Source organism: Mobula hypostoma, chromosome 18, assembly GCF_963921235.1.
Source record: "Mobula hypostoma chromosome 18, sMobHyp1.1, whole genome shotgun sequence".
Classification (NCBI taxonomy): domain Eukaryota; kingdom Metazoa; phylum Chordata; class Chondrichthyes; order Myliobatiformes; family Myliobatidae; genus Mobula; species Mobula hypostoma.
In genome coordinates, this window is record NC_086114.1 from 54,438,975 (window position 1) to 54,462,274 (window position 23,300).

General features: G+C 42.5%; 1 protein-coding gene across 1 annotated transcript in view; it reads left to right on the forward strand.

The window, feature by feature from the left end:
• Positions 1–23,300, forward strand: part of LOC134358547 (sorting nexin-27-like) — a 141,399-nt gene that overhangs the window by 103,803 nt on the left and 14,296 nt on the right. Inside the window, exons 4-5 of the mRNA XM_063070905.1 lie at positions 10,318–10,382; positions 21,131–21,235. Of these exons, the coding sequence (XP_062926975.1) occupies positions 10,318–10,382; positions 21,131–21,235 (170 nt within the window). The remainder of the gene's footprint in view (positions 1–10,317; positions 10,383–21,130; positions 21,236–23,300) is intronic.

The window sequence follows — 23,300 nt, forward strand, 5'->3', positions numbered from 1 at the left end:
CCAGTTGGTCATTGTAAATTGTCCTGTGATTAGGCTAGGATTAAATTGGGGGAAGGGGGTGGTTGTTGGGCAGCATGGCTCAAAGGGCCAGAAGGACCTATTCCGTGCCGCATCTCAATAAATAAACTGACTCAACATGCAAGTTAACCTTTTACAAATCCTGCACAAGGACTCCTAAGACCCCTTGCAGCTCTAATTTTTGAATTTCCTCCATGATCAGAAAATAGTCTATGTCATTTTCCTTCAACCAAAGTGCATGACCATATACTTCCCTACACTATATTCCATCTGCCGCTACTTAGCCCATTCTCCTAATCTGTTCAAGTCCTTCTGCAGCCTCTTTGCTTCCTCAACACTACCTGCCCCTCCACCTATCTTTGTATCGTCTGCCAACTTGGCCATAAGGTCATCAATTCGGTCATCGAAATCATTGACGTACAATTTTGAAAAGAAGCTGTCCCAATACCAACCCCTGTGGAACACCACTAGTCACCGGCAGCCAACCAAAATCAGTCCCCCTCATTCCCACTCTTTGCTTCTTGCCTGTCAGCTAATAAAGCACTAACCATTTCATACTTCCAAATGGATCTTGGTGCTTTGGGAAGGGGGCTGGGGTGGTTTGTAGGCCCTCACAAACCATACAAAGTGGAGTTGTCACCCTTATACCCAGCCACAATCCGGATTTGGGACTCCAATTGTACTCTTCAAGAGCAAGAGTTGAAGTAGTGCTTTCTGAAATGAACGCGCATGCCCTCACTAAGTCGAAGGCATACATGATGCATGCTAAGTACCATTTTTAGTGAAATAGTCACAGGGCAGAATGTGGCACTCGACACACCATTGTTCAGCTTTATTGCTGCGTATTAAATTTGGATGTGTTGGAGAACTGAAGAGGTTGCCTGGGGAATTGCCCAGTCGTGTCTGTATACGGCACTGCTTTAGTGACTGGGATTGATTTCTCTCCTCTCCTTACTTGTGATGCAAGATTGTGAGCCTGATATATGAATCAGAATCACTTTATTGGCAGTATGTGGAACAAAGCAGAATTGATTGTGGTTCGCTGCCAAACATAAGACATAGGACTGTACCATAACAGACAACACAATAGCAGCTAATTTACAAGACAATAGTGCAAACAGCCATGAGCAATCAACAATTAGCAGAACGGTCACATGCACAAATGAAAATAATCAAACTTAAATGTGAACAGACAAAATAATCAACAGAACAAGGAGAGCAGGAAAGACAACTTAATGAATGTTGTGCAGGGACAGTGAGGGTATTACACCTGAGTGAGTTTTGTTGAGAAGCTGGATAGGAACAGGAAGGAAGCTTCGCAGGTGATATGTAGTCCTGTTGGTGATGGACTTGTAGCATTTCCCTGATGACAATTTGGTGAAAAGGTGACTGCTAGGGTGGGTGGAGTCAGTAGTAATTCTTTTTCAGCTCTTTTCTTCACTCTGATGATGATCTTTTAATATCGATAGCTGACTGCCCATGATCTTCTCCGCTGAGTTCTTTCTTCATGGAGGCTGCCTAACTTGTTGAGGATTTCCAGCATCCTCTGTTTTCATGTCAGAATTTTAGCACCTGCAATTTTTTTTATGTCTGTTCTTTGAATTTTGCAGCAGCTTACTGTAGCCTGAAAGGATTAACCACGTATACCAAATTTCATTACTGTCCTTCCTTGCTTTACATTTGCTGTTGTACTGGGTTCAGTATACAGTCTAAATAAACTCTGAATTCATCAAAACGGAGTAGGCTTATTGTATAGATTGTTGTTGCTTTTAGATATATTCAAGCATACTGTCGACAGTGTTGGGGTTTATTTTGTAAGAGGAAGGTGCCTTGCCTGGTTCCAGCATGCTCAATTTTTCAATGAAGGCAGCTTTTGTGTGGGTTGAGCTTGGGTGGGTTCAATTCAAACAGATTATTGACATTGCCTTTCTCTCTAAGGGGTTTTAAAAAAAAACTTGGAAATGGCACAGTTTACAGGGTAGTGTGCTGAATGCTTTCAGTCAGCACTGAAAATCACCCATTCTGTACCAGTGCTAATTTGGAAATGCAGCGTGATAGGAAGTGGCAGGCATGACCAGAACCAACAATATCATTACTGTACATCATTACTTTTCACTGCAGCGTGGCACCTAATCACATCAGGCTAATGCAGCAGATGAAATTAAGTCAAGCTTTTGAAATTAGCAGAAATATATATCTAAAAAATTAGATACGCGACAAAGGACTGCCTTCCTGACTTGAACCCTTCATTTAAATTCCGTCATAGCACTATCTCTCATATAGTCTGTTACTCTTTTCGTTTCAAATCTGAAATTTTTCTTTATTTTTGCTGAGCTAATTTTCATGCTGAATCTTTAGTAATGACATAGTTAAATTTTACTTTAGTGTTGCTAATAGTATTCTTTAGATATACAAACGTAGTAAAAGAATTCCCACTAATTTTGCTTTGTAGGTCTGACACAGTATAAGCAAGGCTGGTCTTAATGTGTGCATTTCTACATATTGGCTTGAAGAAACCATTTAGTGTTTTAATGAAGATCCAAATGTTTATGCAGAGTTTTCCTTTGAAATAATTAATGTGCAAATAATGCAAATATAGATGTCTGACGAAGGGGCAGGTCTTGGAGCCACTCACTGATCTTTCGTGATACATGACTGGATGCTGTGCCAAAATGCAAAGGCTCTTGTGGAATGTGGAATAGCTTTTCAGTTTGCATTTGAGTTGACAGGGAAAGAAAATGGCTCAAAACCCTTTGTTTTGTATTTTGTATTGATGCCAGTTTAATAAGGAATAAGTAAATGGAGAATTGGGGACATTTGTTTAAAATCAAGACTCTAGTCTCCTAATTGTTTGGAAAATTTCTCTTTTTCCAACCTTCATGAGAAACTTAAATTTGGAGTGAGTGATTCAGAAGCTTGATTTACAATTTGCTTTAAATTAAATTTAAGTATAGAATTGTTGAGCGTGTCCAAGTCAGCAGTGTGCACCTATAGAATGTATGAATATGCAGGTAATCCTAGTCAATGTCAAGGGCATTGTAGTTACAGGTGAAAGATTTTTAAATGCGTGTCTCTTCACAAAAGAATTCTCTCAGTTCTGAGATGTGAAGTTGTCCTCTGTATTCCCATTTGAGCCCTAACTTGTTTGGAACTGGGGATTTTCATCCTGTTTAAGATGAGGATGGTAGCCTTCCCTCTTTCATCTGGCCCTCCACTACCACAGACTTACCCTGCTTATCATCTACATGCATACTTTCTGGGTACCATTTCACTGCCCTTGATCAGCTTGCACACAGGGCTGCAGAGGGGTGGTTTGACAAGTTACTTTAAATTGATTCATTATTCCTATCCAGATGCCCAATCACTTGTCGTTCCAGCTCATGACAGAAGAGTAAGCTACAGTGCTGCTTTTTGAATGCAATATTCCACTTTCTCTGTAAGTACAACAGAAGACTGAAATAAGGTTGAAAGGTAAAGAAGTGCTCAATCTACAGAGGTCTTTTCATTTCCAGCTCACTTTGATGATCTGTGGCCAGATCGACCCACCTGTGCAGCAGAACTTGAGCTGTGGGTACAATTCCTGCTGCTGTAAACCTCCCCCCCACCCCCCAAGCTCACCAGAGATGTGCTGTTGAGTGTTAATAAAGTCTACCAGGGCATCCTGAACTACAAAACAGGAAAAAAAGCAGCTGATGTTTCAGTTCTGTGACCCTTTCATCATGACTGTTCAACTGCCATACCAATCCCAGGCATTTTTGAAATTTTTGCTGACTTCTCTGTTCATGGATGAAAGAAAAATGGAGGGCTATGTAGGAGAAAAGGATTAGATTGCTTTTGGAGTAGATTAGAAGGTCGACACAGAACTGAGTCAGAGAGCCTCACCTGTTCGATGTTCTATTAGACAGAGCTACAGGTAATAGAGACCCCAGTGCTAGTTACAGCTTGGCAGCTGAAATAAGCCATTTGTTGCAGTGTGTAGTGCTAATACATTACCTCATTGTACTGGGTTTTGCCTTGAACAATGACGTCAGAAACAAGACCCTCTGGTGGTGGAGAAGCTGATGACCAATGGTAGGTAACTAGGCTTGGGTAACTAGCAAAAGAGACTGGGGAGAAATATCTTGAAAGAGCAAGTTGTTTTGATATAGAATGCACTGCCTGAAAGGTTGGTGAAAGCAGAGTTGGTAGTAACATGCATTGAGAAAATAGATAAATATTACAGGGCCATGGTGAAAGAACGAGAGAGTGGTAGTACTGAGACAGCTCATTTCATCAAATGGCTTTCCGTGGTGCTATTAATTCTATTAGATTGAACATGAGAGAAAGAACAAATGTATTGGCTACAGAGAGCTATACCTGTTCAGTTGACAGATGCTTAGCCTTAACGTTCCTTACTCAAAGGCGTAGCTGTCACTGGGAGTTTGCCAAGTCCACTTGCCCTCCCATCCCTCTGCTAAGGAGAATGTACAGCCCATCACTCTCTGGCACATTCTTGGACATTTGTTGCAGTCACATTTGCCTTTACTGCCTTGCTGTGAAAGTCAAAGAGGCTAGCAAATCATTTGGGTATTAATTTTGTCAACACTGACTGGTGGGTGGGCTGGCAATGGTTTACTTATTGTGAGAGATGTCAGTGTTGGGGAGCTAAGGTGACCATCCTCAGGCTAGTCTACTTGTTAATTCATCTCCATGTCAGAGCAGCTGAAGCAATTGCCATCAATTACAGTACCACTCCAGCTGCTATTCAAACTTCATTAGACTCACCAATTCTACAAATCATTATTCTTGAGTGCTTGCAATTCAAAATGACAGCTTAAACGATACAAATGATATAGGCTGTTGCACGCTGATTGCAGTCTCAGGATCGTTTAGATTTTGATGGATCAAATGTTCAATTTTTTGTGATCAGCTGCATAAATCTATTACAGTTCACAGTAGAAGTATGTTTACATTTTCCTGTCAAGTTTTTGGTCATAGACTACTTTATCTGTTGTGGTAAGAGAAAGACATATTTGCTATTAGCATAAATGATATCCACTTGTTCTGGCCCTTAATTATCAAATAATGATCTTCAGACAAGCTATTAGCTTTATATGTCATCCGTTCCTGAATCCTCATCTGTATGTTTGTATCCAAATAAAAACACTCTAAGGCTCTCCTCCCAGCCTGTTATGTAATATAAATTTCATCCAAAAATTGACTTCCCTTGTCAAGTTCACTTGTCATTCCCCAAAGAGTTAGAGCAGTTGACTTGTCATTCCCCATAGAGTTTAGAGCAGTTGACTTGTCGTTCCCCGTAGAGTCTAGAGCAGTTCACCTGTCATTCCCCGTAGAGTCTAGAGCAGTTCACCTGTCATTCCCTGTAGAGTCTAGAGCAGTTCACTTGTCATTCCCCGTGGAGTCTAGAGCAGTTCACTTGTCATTCCCCGTAGAGTCTAGAGCAGTTCACCTGTCATTCCCCGTAGAGTCTAGAGCAGTTCACTTGTCATTCCCCGTGGAGTCTAGAGCAGTTCACTTGTCATTCCCCGTAGAGACTAGAGCAGTTCACCTGTCATTCCCCGTAGAGTCTAGAGCAGTACAGCATGGAGCAGTGTCTTCAGCACCACGGCTGCATGAGCATTCTTCCTGCTCATCCCAGTTGCCAGCATTCTGCCCATAACCTTCCAAGCCTTTCCCCTCCATGTACTAATACAGCTGCCTCTTAAATGTTAGATGTAATGCATAGTTTTGTACTACTGTAGTAGTATTGGTAGTGTTCTAATTTGTTTTGTATTTCATTTAATTACATAATTTGTTCTTCAGTTAAATCGTAGTTTGTTTTTTCTGAAATTCCTTTTAACTATTTCCATGAAACTTCAGCTAATTGGGCCAAAATATATTGACCCCTGTGTGTCCCAGTTAACCAGAGTTCACTGCAATTCCCTACAAAGTGATTCTCGTTAGGGATGAGAAAGGTATTGATACAGTGAAACTCAGGATTTTGGTGTTGGCCAAGTTTCTGCACTATCAGATGTTACTACTCAAATATTTTAATTTAACATCCACTGGTGTTCCAGTGAACCTAATAACTTTAAAGGGAGCATGGGAACTCAGGCTACAGTGAGTGGGAAGGGGATGTGGAATTCAGCATTCAATGAGCCAGATGCCAAGCCCCAAATAGAAGGGTAGTGGATTATTGGAGTTTTATTGTCAGGACGAAGGGTCTCGGCTTGAAACGTCGACTGTACCTCTTCCTATCGATGCTGCCTGGCCTGCTGCGTTCACCAGCACTTCTTGTGTGTGTTGCTTGATCATCAGATCATTTTGATTTCCTTCAAAAATGCACTATTTAAGTTGTAGTACTCTCGAAGATGTACTTTGGATTTCAACTAAACTAGAAATAATCAAATGTTGCAAGCAGAACATGTAACAGAATCAGAACTTAGATTAAATCAGTGTATTGTAAAGTTTATGCATGTGCAAAGAGTCATGCCAGGGAGAGTAGAAGCTCAATGGAGTCTTAATGGATCCCTTGGGGTAAGATGATTGCAGTATTTTCTGTGTTAAGGCCATTGTGAACAAATTGTGCTTATTACCTGTTCCCCAAGTCTAATAAATCAGAGGGTTGCACCAGAAAGAATGCACACAGACAAAGGCAGGGGAACAATCTCAATCTGAAGAGAAGACTGAATGCCTTACAGGTCAATAAGGAAAGAACGTAGTTAATGGGAACCCTCTACAAACTGTATAAAATGTGCAATAGACTGGAAGTAGAATATGGAGACGCCAAATAAAATTAGTGCAAGCTGATGTTAAAACTCAGTTCTGTTACTCAGATAGTGAATTGGGAACATTCTGCCAGATGGGACTGACAACGAAGGTATTTTAGTATCCTCAGAACAGGGTCAGTACTATACTGGGAGATAAAAAAACAGTGCTGAGATAAGCTTTGATCGCTGATATGCACTGTCTTAACTTATTGATCAAATTGGAAGTGGATTTAGTTAGGCCGTTAGTCTGCCTCACTTGTGATTCTTTCAGATCCTATTCTATACTATTTATAGAACAAGGTGCCTTTGAGGCCCATTGTGCATTGGAGTATTAGGATGATGCTCATTGGTGGAACTCAAATTTTAATGTAATTTAGTGCCTAACTGATGCAAACCCATGTTAACACTCTTAGTTATTTCCTGTTCTAACCCTAACTCTAATGCATCAGTTGAATGGGATCACCTGATGACACTCCTCTTGGGGACTATATTGTGTTCTTGCCTGGTTTAGAGTGATGGGAATGGATCATTACCCTAGGTTCCAGAGGCCTGTTAGTTGTTTGCTCTGATTAATGGTGCTAAACACTACAGTTATGTGGCACTGATGAATTTAATCTTGCAGCATACTATAAAAATGCTCCAAATCTTGCAATATTAACCTGATGTTCTCATAAGGATTGCAAAAGTGATTTAGTTAGCATGCAGTTTGAAAAGTGTCATCTTATTGAGTACATGAAAGGCATAATCTGTTCAGTACAAATGATTAAATGGTGTGCTAGGTCCTGAGTGCAGAGATATGAATACTACCCACTGTATCCCCTCTGCTGACTCTCTCTACACTTCCTGCTGCCTTAGGAAGGCTGTCTACCTTTCCCACCTGGTTTATTATCTCTCCTTCCCTTTCTCATTGGAAAGCTTGACAATATGTATAATCGGCTCCAGGGTAGCTCCTATTCCGCTGCTACCAGACTCTTTTATTTATGATAAAGATGATCGCATGATCTCTCAGTCCGCCTTGTCATGGCCCTTACACTTTGTCTACCTGCACTGAATTCCTCCGTAACTGTAATGCTATATTCTGCAATGCTGAGGAACTCAGCAGGTCAGGCAGCATCTATGGAAAAGAATAAACAGTCGATGTTTTGGGCCGAAATGCTTCCTCAGGACTGAGAAGGGAAGAGAAAGATGCCAGAATAAAAAGATACGGGGAAGGGAAAGAGGATAGATGGAAGGTGATAGATGAAGCCAGGTGGTGGAAAAGGTCAAGGCCTGGAGAAGAAAGAATCTAATGGGAGAGGAGAGTGGGCCATAGGAGAAAGGGAAGGAGAAGGGGACCCAGGGGGAAGTAATGGGCCGGTGAGAAGAGGGTGAAAGATCAGAATGGGGAATAGAGGAAGGTTGGGGGTAGGGTTGGAATTTGTTTACCAGAAAGAGAAATCTATATTCATGCCATCAGATTGGTACCCAGACCCAGATGGAATATAAGGTGTTGTTCCTCCACCAGAAGAGTGGTCTCATCTTGGACCGAAGGAGGCCATGGACCGAAACGTTGGAACATAATTCAAATTGAATTCTACTACCTTGAAGTAATTACGTTTGGGATGATCTTTCTGGATGCTCTGCTCGACTCCCTGCACTCATGACAGTGAATAGTCACAGCTCAAACACCATCTATAAATTTGCCAATGACACCTCAGTTGTTGGCAGAATCTCAGGTGGCAATGAGGGGTGTACAGGAGTTAGATAGATCAGCTGGTCAAGTGGTGTCACAACAACAACCTTGCACTCAACATCAATGAGACCAGGGAGCTGATTGTGGGCTTCAGCAAGGGGAAGTCAGGAGAACACACACCGTTCTCATTGAGGGGTTGGCAGTGGAAAGGGTGAGCAGTTTCAGGTTCCTGAGCATCAATATCCCAGTCTGTATTGGATCCAATGCATTGATGCAATCACGAAGAAGGGACGCTAGCAGCTCTACTTAATTAGGGGCTGGAAGAGATTTCGTGTGTCACCAAAACTTTAGTAAATTTCTACAAGATGTACAGTGGAGAGCATTCTGACTTGTTGCATCACAGCCTGGTATGGAGGCTGTAATATGCAGGATTGAAAGAAGCTGCAAAAGTTTGTAGACTCAGCAAGCTCCATCATGGGCACTAACCTCCTCACCATTGAGGATGCCTTCAAAGGGCAGTGCCTCAAGAAGGCAGTATCCATCATTCAGGACTCTCAGAATCCAGAACATGCACTCTTCTCATGGTAGTGCAGGAGCCTGAAGATAAGTATTTTAAGAACAGTTTCTTTCCCTCCACTATCAGATTTATGAAGGGTCCATGAAAAGTACCTCATTATTCTACTTCTGCACTAATTTTTTTGTAACTGATAGCAATTTATGTGTCTTTTACGGTACTGCTGCGATATCTGTCAGTGATAATAATCTGATTCTGATTTTGATTCAGATAGCATGCAAGCAAACTCTTTTCATCATTTCTCAGTGCACATGGCAATAATAAACCAATTACCAATAACTAGTTGGTCTACTGGGCTCGTCTGTTTTGTCAGGATGCTCCTGATGCAGCCTGTTCTACTTTGGTGAGACCCTTTGTAAATTGGGCAACTGCTTCGTCGAGCACCTCTGTGTCATCCGCTAAAAACGTAATTTCACTGTGGCTTAACATTTTGATTCTGATTCCCGTTCTGACATGTCGGTCCATGGCCTCTTGTATCATGATGAGTCCACCTTCAGGGTGGAGGAGTAACTCCTTATATTCTGTATGGGTCGCCTCCAACCTGATAGCATGTATATCGATTTTTCCTACTGGTTTAAAAAAAAATTCCCTCCCCCTCCCCTCTTCTGTTCCCCACCCTGGCCTCGTACCTCTTCTCATCTGCCTATCACTTTCCCTTGCTACCCCTCCTCCTTTCCTTTTTTCTATGGCCACTCTCCTCTCCTATGACATTCCTTCCTCTCCTCCCCTTTACCTTTCTCACCCATCTGACTTCACCTATCACCTCGCTATTCCTCTTCCCCTCCCCTCACCTTTATATTCTGTTATCTTCCTCCTTCCTTTCCAGTCCTGAAGAAGAGTTTCAGCTCAAAACATCAACTGTTTATTCATTTCCATAGTTGCTGCCTGAGCTGCTGAGTTGCTGAAGCATTTTGTGTGTGTTGCTTTGGATTTCCATTATCTACAGAATTCTGGTGTTTAATGACGTGCTGTTAAGAGTGGTCCTTTCTCCTTCACTAAAGCCTGTGCAAGTACTTCAACATGAGGCCAGGTGTAAATTTCCAGCATGTTGCACAGCAAGATTCAGTGGAGCTGCTGGATGTGAAATTGAATAATCAGAGAAGCATATAAAGGAGTACTTGTGAATTACGTGGAGCTTGTGTCCGGACCTAGGCTTATTGTTCAAAGACAGTTAAAGGTGTGTGTGTGTGTGTGTGTGTGTTGATGTGGGATTAAATTTGAACCCAAATCCCAATAGTGCTTCCCATGAACAGGACTAAGTGAGCTATGGTCGTAATGAACTGTTTTATGCTTTTCTTTTGCAGTATGCTCAGTCAGTGTTCTTGGGGAGAGCGACGTGATGCAAGAATTCCTGGCTGATTCCAGTGAGGTAAGCCTGTGGTAAGAGTTTGGAGTGTAGGATAGCTTTTTCTAAAATTCATTGATCAGTAGTTATTGTAGAAACAGAATCATCCATTCAGCCCCTTGAACCTTTTTTGCCATTCACTAAATTCATGGTTGTCCTCTATTTCAACTCCATTTATCCACCTTAGTCCCTTATTCAATATCCTTTTCCTTTGACAACTTAAGTTGATTTCCAGCCTAAACATGATTGTTGTTCTGCAGTTTCTCACGAGCAGTGACTTTTTTCCTAACCCTATAATCTTCTGATCTTTTCAAGCAGCGCAATTAAGTTCACAATGTTTGTAGTTATCAGTATTTTTGAAAATCATATGTGCCAATAACTGTTGCTAAATATAAATCTGAAGGTTTTTTTCTGCATTTAAGGACGGCACTGAAAGTTGAAGCAGTTTAATGCTTTTCGTTTTTGTTTTTGTCAAGAAATGGTGAATGGAACTGTCTTGCTGCTTGTATTCAGCTCTGGCATCAAGTGCTTCAGCATTTGATGTAGAATGAATACAACAGCGTTCTGCTGTGCCAGTGCTGTACCGTAACTGCTGTGAAATGTGACCCTTATTCAGAAGATTCTAGAATTATGCAACATAGGAGAGGCTGTACAGGCCTTTGTAGTTGTGTCTAGTTCTTTGAAAATGCTGGTGAATTAGACTACAAATAAGAGAACTTCTACAGATGCTGGAAATCTAAGCATCACACACAAAATGCTGGAGGAACTCAACTGGCCAGGCAGCATCTATGGGAAAAAGTACAGTTGACATTTTTGGCCAAGACCCTTCATTCTTCCAAAGGGTCTCGGCCTGAAACGTTGACTGTACACTTTTCCATAGATGCTGCCTGGCCTGCTGAGTTCCTCTAGCATTTTGTGTGTGTTGGTGAATTAGACCACTGTTTTTGTAAACTCAGAAGATTACAGATTGTCCTATTTACCTCATGCTATTTTGAATGTTGCTTTCAATCTGCTTTCATGTTACTTTCTTGCAGTGCAGGCTACCTTTCTGAATTTGTATATATCCCCTCGTCTTACCTCGATTCATTAAGACAATTGTGTTGAAACTGTGACCTCTGCTTGCCTTCCTGCCAGAGAAGATAAATAATTATCCGTAATTAGTAAACTACTTTATGATTCTGAACACCTCCACTAAATCTCCTCTTAATTTCCTATGCAATGAGAAGAGTCCCAGCTTCTCTAGGCTCTTCAATTAATTGATGTCCTTTAATCTGCACTTTTTCTCAAGGCCTTGACATCCTTAAACAAAAAAGGTGTGCAGAAAATGCTGCAATATTCCAATTGGAGTCCTAATAGTAATGTGCATATACAAGTCCAAATTTCTGTCCAAAAATGCAGGAAGAGTTTCTGTGAATTTACTACCCTGTGTCTGAATGCCCTCATGAGTATGAGCAGCTTTTCTCAATACTTCATTGGTACTTATTTTATATTAGTAGTTGAACATAATCAACTGTGCCCGTATATCATCCATGCTGTGTTCCTCTCTTGTGTCCATTTGATTTGGTGTTGAATTAACTTGTAGAAGGACCTGGACCTAACCAGCATTTGGTGATTATTTTAGATGTTCCGGTATATTCAGAACTGCTTTTCTTAAATTGAGGTTATTATTACATCAGGTGATACTGGAATGCAGTGGATTCCGATTAATTGGGACACATTGGGTTTCATGGAAATAGTTAATGAGTTATAGAAAAGACAAACTACCATTTAACCAAGTAACCAATTGTGCATTGAAGTTAAATAGAGAAGAAATTAGAACAGTACTAATACTACTGGTTGTTGCCCATCGATGATAGGAATCCTGTACGGGAGAGTTTTTAAAACAGAAAAGCGGTTGCAGTAGGGCAGTTCCAGTCTCTCAACACTGGAAGTTCAGGTCTAGTGGTATGAATAGACGTCACATCTGGGGTCTTCCCTCATTGCAGTGGATGACCATGGCTTCTGTGTCTTGTCATGCCCTTCATTCTCCACAGAGCGTTGTAGAACCGCCTTCCTGGTCATTGGATCTCACTGTAGATCTCAACCACCCAATCCGCCAGAGCTGACTTTGCATGCTAGGATAGGCATGTCCCCATCTCACCAGGGTATGAGACCCGCCGGCAACCCTTGCCTGGTTTAGCACACCTCCTGAAACATCACACCAGGCTTTGGAGCCACAGGTGAGATCTGAGTGTCCAGTGGGGACCAAAGGTAACATTCAAGATGATTGTTGATACCGTCATAGTTTCTAACTTGTTGAGGTAGTGAAATTGTTTCACCTTCACTCCTGGCTGTTCTGGCAACTCCAAGTCCGAATGCTTGAAACTGCAGTGAGCAAAACAGTTCTGAATTGTCTTACTGCTTGTGAGAGTGAGTTTTTGGGTAGATTATTCATTTACACTCAAATGACTTTGGCCACCAGTCTTCTGTTTGACAAAGTACTGTGGATTGAGCTCACAACAATGCATTTCCCAAAGGCTGTGAATACCGGAATACTAGCCTAGGCACTGCCGATGGAAGTGTGAAGTTTACAGGTAGTTTCGAAGACAGCCTTGTCTATTCTTTATAAATATGAATTGTCCTCTATGTTAGCACGTAAAATACCAAATAAATGTATTGTGGATTTGACTTGCACTCCTAAAGGCTGTGAGTACCAACCCAGACATGTTGGCATCGGGAGGAAAGGATGAAGTCAGAAGGTGTGATGTTTTGTGTGTAGCTTCAAAAGAAAGCATTGTCTATGCATTGTCTATACTTGTAAATAGGGATTGCCCTTTGTGTTTAGCAAATAAATATCGAGCCCACATTGGGCTAGCAGACCTTTCTACCGAAAGCATCTCCGTCCGTATGATGCCTGCTGTACCTTGTTTTGTCGAAGAAGGAAGCTGCTTTGAATCTACCAGTGACTCCTTCTCCAGTGATTTCGTCCATCCCACAACAGCTTATCTCTTGCCAACTATCAGTAACAAAAATCACTGCTTTTTGAACACAAACACAGGCAAATGGTGCTATTCAAAAACTGTTCGCTCTAACTCGGTGTAGTGCCTTAAGGCCACATAAGCAAATGTGACTGGTGCTAGTTAGAAACTGTTCGGTAACAGTGTCCTGTCCAAATTAAATGGCATAGTGTCCCAAATAAGCGGCTGCCCCAATTAACCAGAATCCACTGCATCTTAAAAAGAAACTTGCATTATGATTGTCATGAACTCCCAAGTGCTCCAAAACATCACGCAGCTAGTACTTGTAAAGTATAATATAGGAGTGATCAGATGAATGGTTTTGACTGAGAAACTCATCCTTGTGCTTTGTAACTCTTTGCCCACTCAAGGGGCAGGCAGAGCCTACAGTTCATTATGTTCCGTGAAAGATGAAGAGGACTATGAACCTGCACCCTAGTAGGAACCAAGGTAGTGATCAGTGAGCCTCATAAATTAACCAACTATTAACACACTATCAAAATTTCCATAGATTGTTGCCTTGGATGCTACACGCATTGTTGCTGCTGGCCCCTGAAGGATGGAGTATCTGCCGCCTCCCATCTGCCAGGACTTGTACTGCCTAATGACTCTCAAAGTATTACTGAATTTTGGTTTTAATTAGTATGCACGGCCTGAATCACAATGTACACCAGGTATCAGAGTGCCAAGGGCTGAGGAAATTGATTTTTGCCAAATGTACAGTCCTGAAGATATTTTTGGTTCAATATTTTTCTGCCTTGGGCTGTACTGATGATGTTGTTATCGGGTAGCTGATTGAAGAACCCTTACAGAGTTCTTGGTATTGGGACTAGAGAAAGTTACAAATCTGTGCAGGTGGTAACTGGAGAGGAAGATGCTGAGAATCAATTGTACTTCAATTACATATTCTCAGCAATATCTTCACCTGACACCAGTTCCTGTTCACCATATGATCTGTGCTCCAAGTAAAGTGATGTCTGATAGATAAGTATAGTTCCTGTAGATTCAGTCCTGGCCATAAATAGACCACAGGATTTTCTGCACTTGAAACTTTGAACTTAAAAGTAAAAACCAGCATTTGTCAACCACAGCGTAGAGCTTGTATGTTGACTAATGTAAGCACTTTTTCTGACTATTCCTTTGCCTTCCTACTCTAGATAAATCCAAAACCACGCAGCCTAGTTACACAGATCCAATCACTTCTGTACTCACTAATCTACTCCTGATTGGGAATGCTTCAGTTTTACATTAATGATCATTGTGTTCATATCTCTCCCATCGTTATCATTATCTTCGGCCTATAACTGGACAGGACCTTTTTTATAATTCACTTTACATCTTTTGTGTATCTCTTAAACAAAAGAGATTCTGCAGATGCTGCAAATCCAGAGTAACACACAAAATTTTGGAGGAGCTCAGCCGGTCAGATAGCATCTATGGAGAGGAATAAACAGTCAATATTCCTGGCTGAAGCCCTTTATCAGGTCCTCTCCATTGATGCTGCCTGACCTGAGTCCTCCATAATTTTGTGGGTGTTACCTTTGTGTACCTCTGAATTTTACTATTCTATTCTTGTTGCGACCCGGCTGGTGGCATAGTGGCATCAGTGTCAGACTTCGGGACGAAAGGTCCCAAATTCGAATTCAGCCAGCTCCCCTGCACACTTTCCTTCCATGAAACTCACCCGGCAGAAGGCAATGGCAAACCACTGCTGTAACTTGCCTCGTACGCGGTTCCCCACTACGTCAGAGAGGCGTGGAGGGAAATCGTCCGCTCACCGGAGAAACTCCGGATGCGATGTACCTTTCCTTTCCATTCTTGTTGCTGTGGCTTCAGTTGAATATCACACTAGGCTGTGAAAGCCCTCGACGTCTTTCTCTCCTCCTTTGCAATGCTTCCCATCCAGCTTCTGGCTCCCTGGCTCGATAACTTCTGTGATTTGACACTGACTCTCATTAATGCCCCGAGAAGTGTTTTGGGATGTTTTATGTATCTCAGAAATAGGAGCTTTTCAGTGAACTATTTGGTCAGAACTTTTTGTAGACAGGGTTGGGAGAGCTGATTTGGGAAAGAAGTGGTCCAACAAGTGAAATGAGGGGCTTAAACCTGGTGGGGAAAGGAAAGTGAACATGTGTGGGCGCCATTGGCAGTGAAAAGGATGAAGGGAAAGGGGATGGCCTTGGGATGACACGAGGGAAGCTGACAGGGTAAAATCTGTGAGGTAGAAGGTGTGGAACAAAGTGCTGAGATGTGATTTGAAATGTTCTGTTTGTGTGCTTTTAGAAGTCAAAGCACGTGAGGTCAAATCGTGCAAGTTCGGGTTGAATCCTTAGATAGATATACTTTATTGATCCCGAGGGAAATTGGGTTTCGTTACAGCCACACCAACCAAGAATAGAGCATAAATATAGCAATACAAAAACCACAAACAATCAAACAACAAAATGCAAACTATGCCAGATGGAAAATAAGTCCAGGACCAGTCTGTTGGCTCAGGGTGTCTGACCCTCCACGGGAGGAGCTGTAAGTTCGATGGCCACAGGCAGGAACAACCTCCCGTGCTGCCCAGTGTTGTAACTTGGTGGAATATGGCCGAAGTCGAACAGCAAAAAGTTCAATATCCGGTCTACAAACACGTTCCTCGATCGTAATATGACCCGGATTGCACCATCTGTTGTTAACCAGAACAGTAAGCACCCAACTCCTTTGCGCTTACCGCTCTCAGTGCACTGCCGGTCAGCCCGAACGGTCTGGAAGCCATCCATGGAGAAGTTTTGAACGGGTATGTCTGCATTTGAACTGCACTTTAACCACTACTGTATGTTGTTTAAAAACTCAAGCTGTACAACATTATTGATCATTATGATACCGTATATTGATCTGTGTAAGGAATCCTTGTGTGCATGAAAAGCATCCTGTTTGGATATTTATGCTCACTTGATCCTCCTCTCACCTCTCCTCACCTATTCCTGTAACTATTAACATTACTCATTGTAGGAGCCATGCATCTGTTTTGTATCTGCATTGTATTCTGTGTGGCGCATTTATAATGCTAACTGGTCACATGGGTGGGGCATGGTAAGCAAAGGGGATCAGTTATGTCTTTTGCTTTGTTCTAGGCAGTTTAGTTTGGTTCTGGGAGCCGCCAGGTGTCATAGCATTTGTTGACCACTTTATTTGCACTTAGTTGCATCACTTTAAGATTGTTTGTTTTGCTAGTTGCTAATAAAGAATCGAATTAATTTCTTCCACATTTGGAACATTATAATTGTATTGATCCGAGGGCGCATCATGCAAGGATAACAACCTGTGCTAGGTTGCCATCAGTGGCAATTAGTTTGCTAGAATTGGTTTCTGCACCCATATTCCCATCCTGCCTCTTGCCTTTACCTTGCCAACCCTTAAATGTGTCAGTGAGTGAGATCTAGGGGAATGGTAATAAAACAACAGCGGCGTACAGAGCTTGGATCTATAATATCCTTTGGCACTAATGGCCACATACTTACAGATACTGATTGGAACATTTCAATAGTAAAAAAATGACCATCTTCCTCAGGCAACTAGGTAGTCAGGTGACAAGTCTCCCTGGAGACACCTCTTTATATTCCCCCTCAAGGGGATGTCAGGAGTAAGTTTTTCCACACTGTGAGTTGTGGGTGCGCGAATGCACTGCCAGCGACGATGGTGGAAGTGGATACAATAGGTGCCTTTTAAGAGCCTCTTAGATAGGTACATGGAGCTTAGAAAAATAGAGGGCAATGCAGTAGGGAAATTCTAGACAGTCTCTAGAGTAGGTTGCATAGTTGACAAAATATTGTGGGCCGAAGGGCCTGTAATGTGCTGCAGATTTCTGTGTTTATGAAAAAAGTACAGTCGATGTTTCGGCAGAAAAAAAAGGATGAGGAGTAGATTTTAAATGTGGGGGGAGGGGAGAGAGAAAAACACAAGGTGATCGGTGAAACTGGGAGGGGAAGGGATGCAGTTGATTGGTGAAAGACACAGCTGGAGAAGGGGAAGTGTGATAGGTGGGGATCGAAGGCCATGGAAGAAAGAAAAAAGGGGGGAGAAGCACAAGAGGGAGGCGATGGCAGGCAAGGAGATAAGGTGAGAAAAGAAAAAGGAGATGGAGAGTGGTGGGTTTATAATAGACATCAGTAGATAAGCTGTCTCCAGAGACAGAGAGAGAGAGATCGAGAAAGAGAAGGGAGGTGTCACAGATGGACCAGGTAAATTTGAGGGCAGGGTGGAAGTTGGAGGCAAAGTTGATGAAGTCGACGAGCTCCACATGGGTGCAGGAAGTTGCACCAAGGCAGTTGTGGATGTGGCGTAGGAGAAGTGGGGGACGGACATCAGTATAGGCTTGGAACATGGATTATTCCACGTAGCCAACAAAAAGGCAAGCGTAGCTGGGACCCATGTGAGTGAAAGAAATGGGAGGAGCCAAAGGAGTAATTATTATGGGTGAGGACAAGTGCCAAAGCTTCCATAGTCATTTATGATTTGCTGTGATCATATTGACTGATAGGGCAAGCTTGAAGAGCCATGTGGCTGATTCCTGCCCTTATTTTCTTTCAGCTTTCGAAACCTTTGTTTTTTTTAAAGATCTTTTTGAGTGATCCAGCTCAGCTGATAGCTATGATAGTTATCATTTAATAGTTCCATTTAATATCAGAGAACATATACAATATACAACCTAAAATTCAGACATCCACGAAAACAGAATTGTGCTCCAAAGAATGAGTGACAGTAAAACGTTAGAACCCCAAAAGCCCTTTATCCCCCCATTTCAGCAAAAAAAACATTTGCACACTCCACCCATCTAGCAAGCAATAGCAAAGCCCCGAAGAAAGACTGTGATCTGCAGAACAACAAAAACTAATCATTCACCCAACAATTTGACTTGCCACAGGCTCTGTCTCCCTAATAAAGGGACAGAGGGGTGTCACAGCAAGAGGGTAGTCTAACAAGACTAAAAGAAACACTCGATGATTTACAGTGTTAAAGTCTGACACGTTGCTTTTTTTCCAGCACAACTCTTCCCCCACAAATGAGTGAAACAGAGAGAGCAGTGCACCGAGCGCAGAACCCCTGACTGCTGATCTGCTGTTCCCCACGTCCCATTTTCTCCTGCAATGCTTCATTCGGCGGCACCAACATAGAATCAGCAAAGTCTCGGAACCCCAAAGGCGCACTCATCTTCTAGGCCATGTCTTTGAGATATCGAAAAGCAGCCAGTTGGTGAGCCCCAGGCACAAGTCCCATTGCCGTGAAGAACGGAAGTTTGAGTGTAGCTCTAGGTCATGGTCTTCGACAGAGCCCCTTTCTCCTTGAAAAGGAAAAAAAGAGACTTAAGACATAGAAGCAGAATTAGGCCACTCAGCCCATTGAGACTGCTCCACCACTTCATCATGACTGATCCCGGATCCCATTCAACCCCATAGACCTGCTCTCTTACCATATCCCTTGATGCCCCGACCAATCAGGAATCTATCAACTTCCGCTTAGAATATACTCATGGACTTGGCCTCCACGACAGTCTCTGGCAGAGCATTCCACAGATTCACTACTCTTTGACTACAAAAAAAATTCCCCCTTACCTCTGTCCTAAAAGATTGCCTGTCAATTTTGAGCCTGTGCCCTCTAGTTCATTAAAGGTAGAAATTAAGCTGTTTCTGCAGATGAGCTCAAAGAAGTTGCTGTCTAGCACAAACATAGCTCTGCCCAACAGGACTTGTTCTTGTAATCTTTGGTTTTCCACCTTCTCCAATGTCTCTCCAACTTTTACAATACGTTTGGAGGTGATCATGATGTAGACTGATCAAGCTTTCAAAGATATTTGGTATAACTTCAGTCCCATCCCTCAAGAATAAACTCTCGTGCTGAGATTACTCTTACCACCTTTTTGAGTCACATCTAAACTTGTAAAGGTTTATTAATTGGGATACATCATAGAATAGGCCCAGCAATCCCCTGATGTAACCCTAGCCTAATCATGGGACAATTTAAAACAACCAATTAACCTACCAAACAGTACATCTCTGGACTGTGGGAGGAAACCAGAGCCCCTGCAGCCAATGTACTGGAAGTCTGGGCATGGATTCAAAAGGGATGTCGTTTGTCATTCATGAGGTGCTGTTGCCTTTAGAGTCTATAATTGGTTGAGTGGAGAAAGGTCTTTGGGGGCATCCTGAAATGGTGTCCGTGCTTTTCTTAGCTGACCTGCGAAATATTTAACTATCAGGACAGGTGTTTCTGGCCACAACCAAGAAGAGTAAAATCCAATAGCAGTGTCTGGGATTGATTTTTGGATTTTCTGTGGCGAGTCCTGTACGTAAAGCCATTGGTCTGCTGCCAAAGAAATGGGGCAGTCCTGTACGTAAAGCCATTGGTCTGCTGCCAAAGAAATGGGGCAGAACTTCTGCCCTGATGTCTCCCCTCACCTACCCTTGGCCATGCTGTTCCTTCATGGTAATCCTGGGCACCATTCCTTGCAGTGAGTCTGACTCCCCACAGATTGGTGTAGTGCAGTGTAGCTCAAGCCGTTAGCTGGAGTCAGAGTGGTTTCAGCAGCCAGGGTTTCAGTTCAGTTCGGGCAACAGACCTGAGTCTGAATGTTTGTGGAGACTTTTGGCATTAGCAAACATTTGAAAACAGTAACAATTAAAATTGAGTAAGGAAATTATTTTAAAGACATTAACATACAGACACTAGCAACTAAAAATAACAGCATTTAACATTGTAAACTTGAGGAAATCTGTAGATGCTGGAATTTCAAGCAACACACATAAAAGTTGCTGGTGAACGCAGCAGGCCAGGCAGCATCTCTAGAAAGAGGTACAGTTGACATTTCGGACCGAGACCCTTCGTCAGGACTAACTGAAAGAAGAGCTAGTAAGAGATTTGAAAGGGGGAGGGGGAGATCCGAAATGATAGGAGAGGACAGGAGGGGGAGGGATGGAGCCAAGAGCTGGACAGGTGATTGGCAAAGGGGATATGAGAGGATCATGGGACAGGAGGCCCAGGGAGAAAGAAAAGGGGGAGGGGGTGGGGAAGCCCAGAGGATGGGCAAGGGGTATAGTGAGAGGGACAGAGGGAGAAAAAGAATGTGTGAATATAAATAAATAAATAACGGATGGGGTACGAGGGGGAGGTGGGGCATTAGCGGAAGTTAGAGAAGTCAATGTTCATGCCATCAGGTCGGAGGCTACCCAGATGGAATATAAGGTGTTGTTCCTCCAACCTGAGTGTGGCTTCATCTTTACAGTAGAGGAGGCTGTGGATAGACATATCAGAATGGGAATGGGATGTGGAATTAAAATGTGCAGCCATTGGGAGATCCTGCTTTCTCTGGCGGACAGAGCATAGGTGTTCAGCGAAACGGTCTCCCAGTCTACGTCGGGTCTACATACCTAAATAAAATGCTGCCTTTATCTGAGCAGCTGATTTTCTTTTAAAAAGGCTGCTGTATTTCGCCAGCCTTCAACCAGCACAGGTTCAGTGCCCAGGTATTCCAGCCTGAGATTTGGGAAGCCTGAACAGTTCACACTGCTTTATGTGGCTCCAATGCAGGTGACAAGTCAGGCAATGTAGCTGGCAAAAGCCTGCAGATCAGCCTGATACCAGAACTACTTCTGGGAGGTTCAGGTCTAACATGCATGGATTGGACCCTCCTGGATAATCCCCAAACTATTTCCTTGGGTTAGGAAACTCTGCTGACTGCTTGACTTTAGCAGTAACTGTTATAAAAGCTGAACTTTTATCATTATATTCTTTCAGAGCACAAACGGGCTGTCTGATGTGGACCTGAGGATAGCATTGCCTGACAGGAGCATCATCACCGTCACTGTCAAAAAAAACAGCACCGCAGATGAAGTTTACAGGGTGAGTCGAATGCTCAGGCCACTGGCAATAATCAGGAAGTGGATCTCAGCTGTCATCAGATCTGCTGGTTTTACACTGACGTTGGACAAAGCAGTTTCAGGAGATCAGGCTGGATAAGCTGGGCATTCTTAAGCCAAGAAAACAAAGGTTCAAAGGTTCATGTAGTTATTATCAAAGCATGTATCCATATACAACTCTGAAATTGGTATTTCTCCAGATAGCCAAGGAAACAAAGAAAGAACCTGAAAGTCATTCAGAGAGAAACATCAACTCCCCCACCATACAAAATCGAACAGCATCCCGATCATAAACCCCACCCCCACCCCCCCACAAAAAACCCTCCGCCCGCACAAAACGGAACAGAAGCATCGACCCCAAAAAACAACCCCACCCCCACACAAAAAATTAACAGAACATCAACCTCCAAACCCTCGCCCCTCGCACAACAAAACGGAAAAGGAATGGGTGATTTTTTTAAAAACGCGGAATATTTTTTAAAAAATGTAATTCTGGAAAAAGTCCATAGTCTATAAACGCAATAGTCCAGTCCATAAGTGGAGAACCAAGATACCATTCTACCTTATCACAGACATTCATCGAAAGAGAGGGACACCACACCAGGCAGAGCGGCTTTCCCGCCTGCCACAGCAATCCACACGGTGAAAGGCCACTTGCAGACCCTGCTCTGGCAGCGATCAAAAGGCAGGTAGTTACCACCGAAACTCTCACTCACCTTCTGCATTCAGTGCAGAGAAACTGTATATGACTGCTTTAATGTGACAAGGTCTATTAAATTTGTTGACTGGCATCTGCAATGTCGAATAGTGTAATGTAAAAAAAATAAACATAGGCACATTATCATCTTGTCATCATCCTCAGATGTGATGTTGGTGTGCAAGGATTTTTGTTGTATTGTGTTGCAGGCAGACTGTGCCAACACATAGATTGCTCCCAACCTTCTGTGTAATCTGTGCGCAAGTCAAACCTTTCTGGTAAAGGGTCATTTAGCCCTTGCAGAGAGAACACCTGGACATAGCACAGCATGGGAACAGGTCCTTTAGCCCACACTGACCATGATGCCAAGGAAAAATTAGTTAATGTTGGGGTCCCCTTTGTATTGACACAGACTCCTCATAATGGAATGGAATGAAAGCCAGCGTTTCTGATTCAAGTGTAATGGGAGCCATGAAAGACTGGCTATTACGTAGTTATGGGCTATTTCTGATTTGAGCATCATCGTGTAGTGTGAGAGTGGACTCACACGCACGTCAGAGCAAGTCAAGTCAACAACCTCTTAAGGATATCAATGAAAAAGATGTGTTTATTAAATGAAATTACCTGAAAATTAATCAAGGAAATGTGACAAATCAAGTCGGCCTTTATTTGAGGATTTTGAACTGTGGTTAAGTTCTAAGATGACAGATAAGGTTTGAGTTTGCATTTTCTTAATAACACATTCAGCAAATAATTATGAAGATACCCTTCACTTGAACGTAAAACCTCAGCTATAATCTGTTGTATTGAATATTTTAAACATTTTGAACTCCTGCAGTTCATTTATTAGACTGATCACTGTACAAAGTGTATCATCAGACACTTTGATTTTTGTTCTTGCACTGAGTATTTTGTGCACTCTTCCATGTGTCAAAGCAAAAATGTAGGTCTGACAATCTTTATGCTTCATCAACAACTGCCTGTTTATCACAAGGTCAGAAGTGGGACTCTTTCTGTGTGATTATAGAATGCCCATCTCCATTGGGAACATAGAACAGCACAGTGCAGATTCTTCAACTCGCAATGTTGTGTCAACCTTTTAATCTACTCCAAGATCAATCTAATCCAAGATCAATCTAACCTTTCCCTTCCACATAGACCTCCATTTTCCTTTCATCCATGTGCCTATTTAAGAGTATTTGCCTCTTCCACCACCTCTGCCAGTGCGTTCCACAGATACACCATTCTCTGTGTTTAAAAACAAAGTTACCTCTTGCAACCCCCGTACTTTCCTCCATCTGCAGAATTCCTGTTGTTTGACTAGACAAGACTTGTTTTTGTTCTGCCCAGT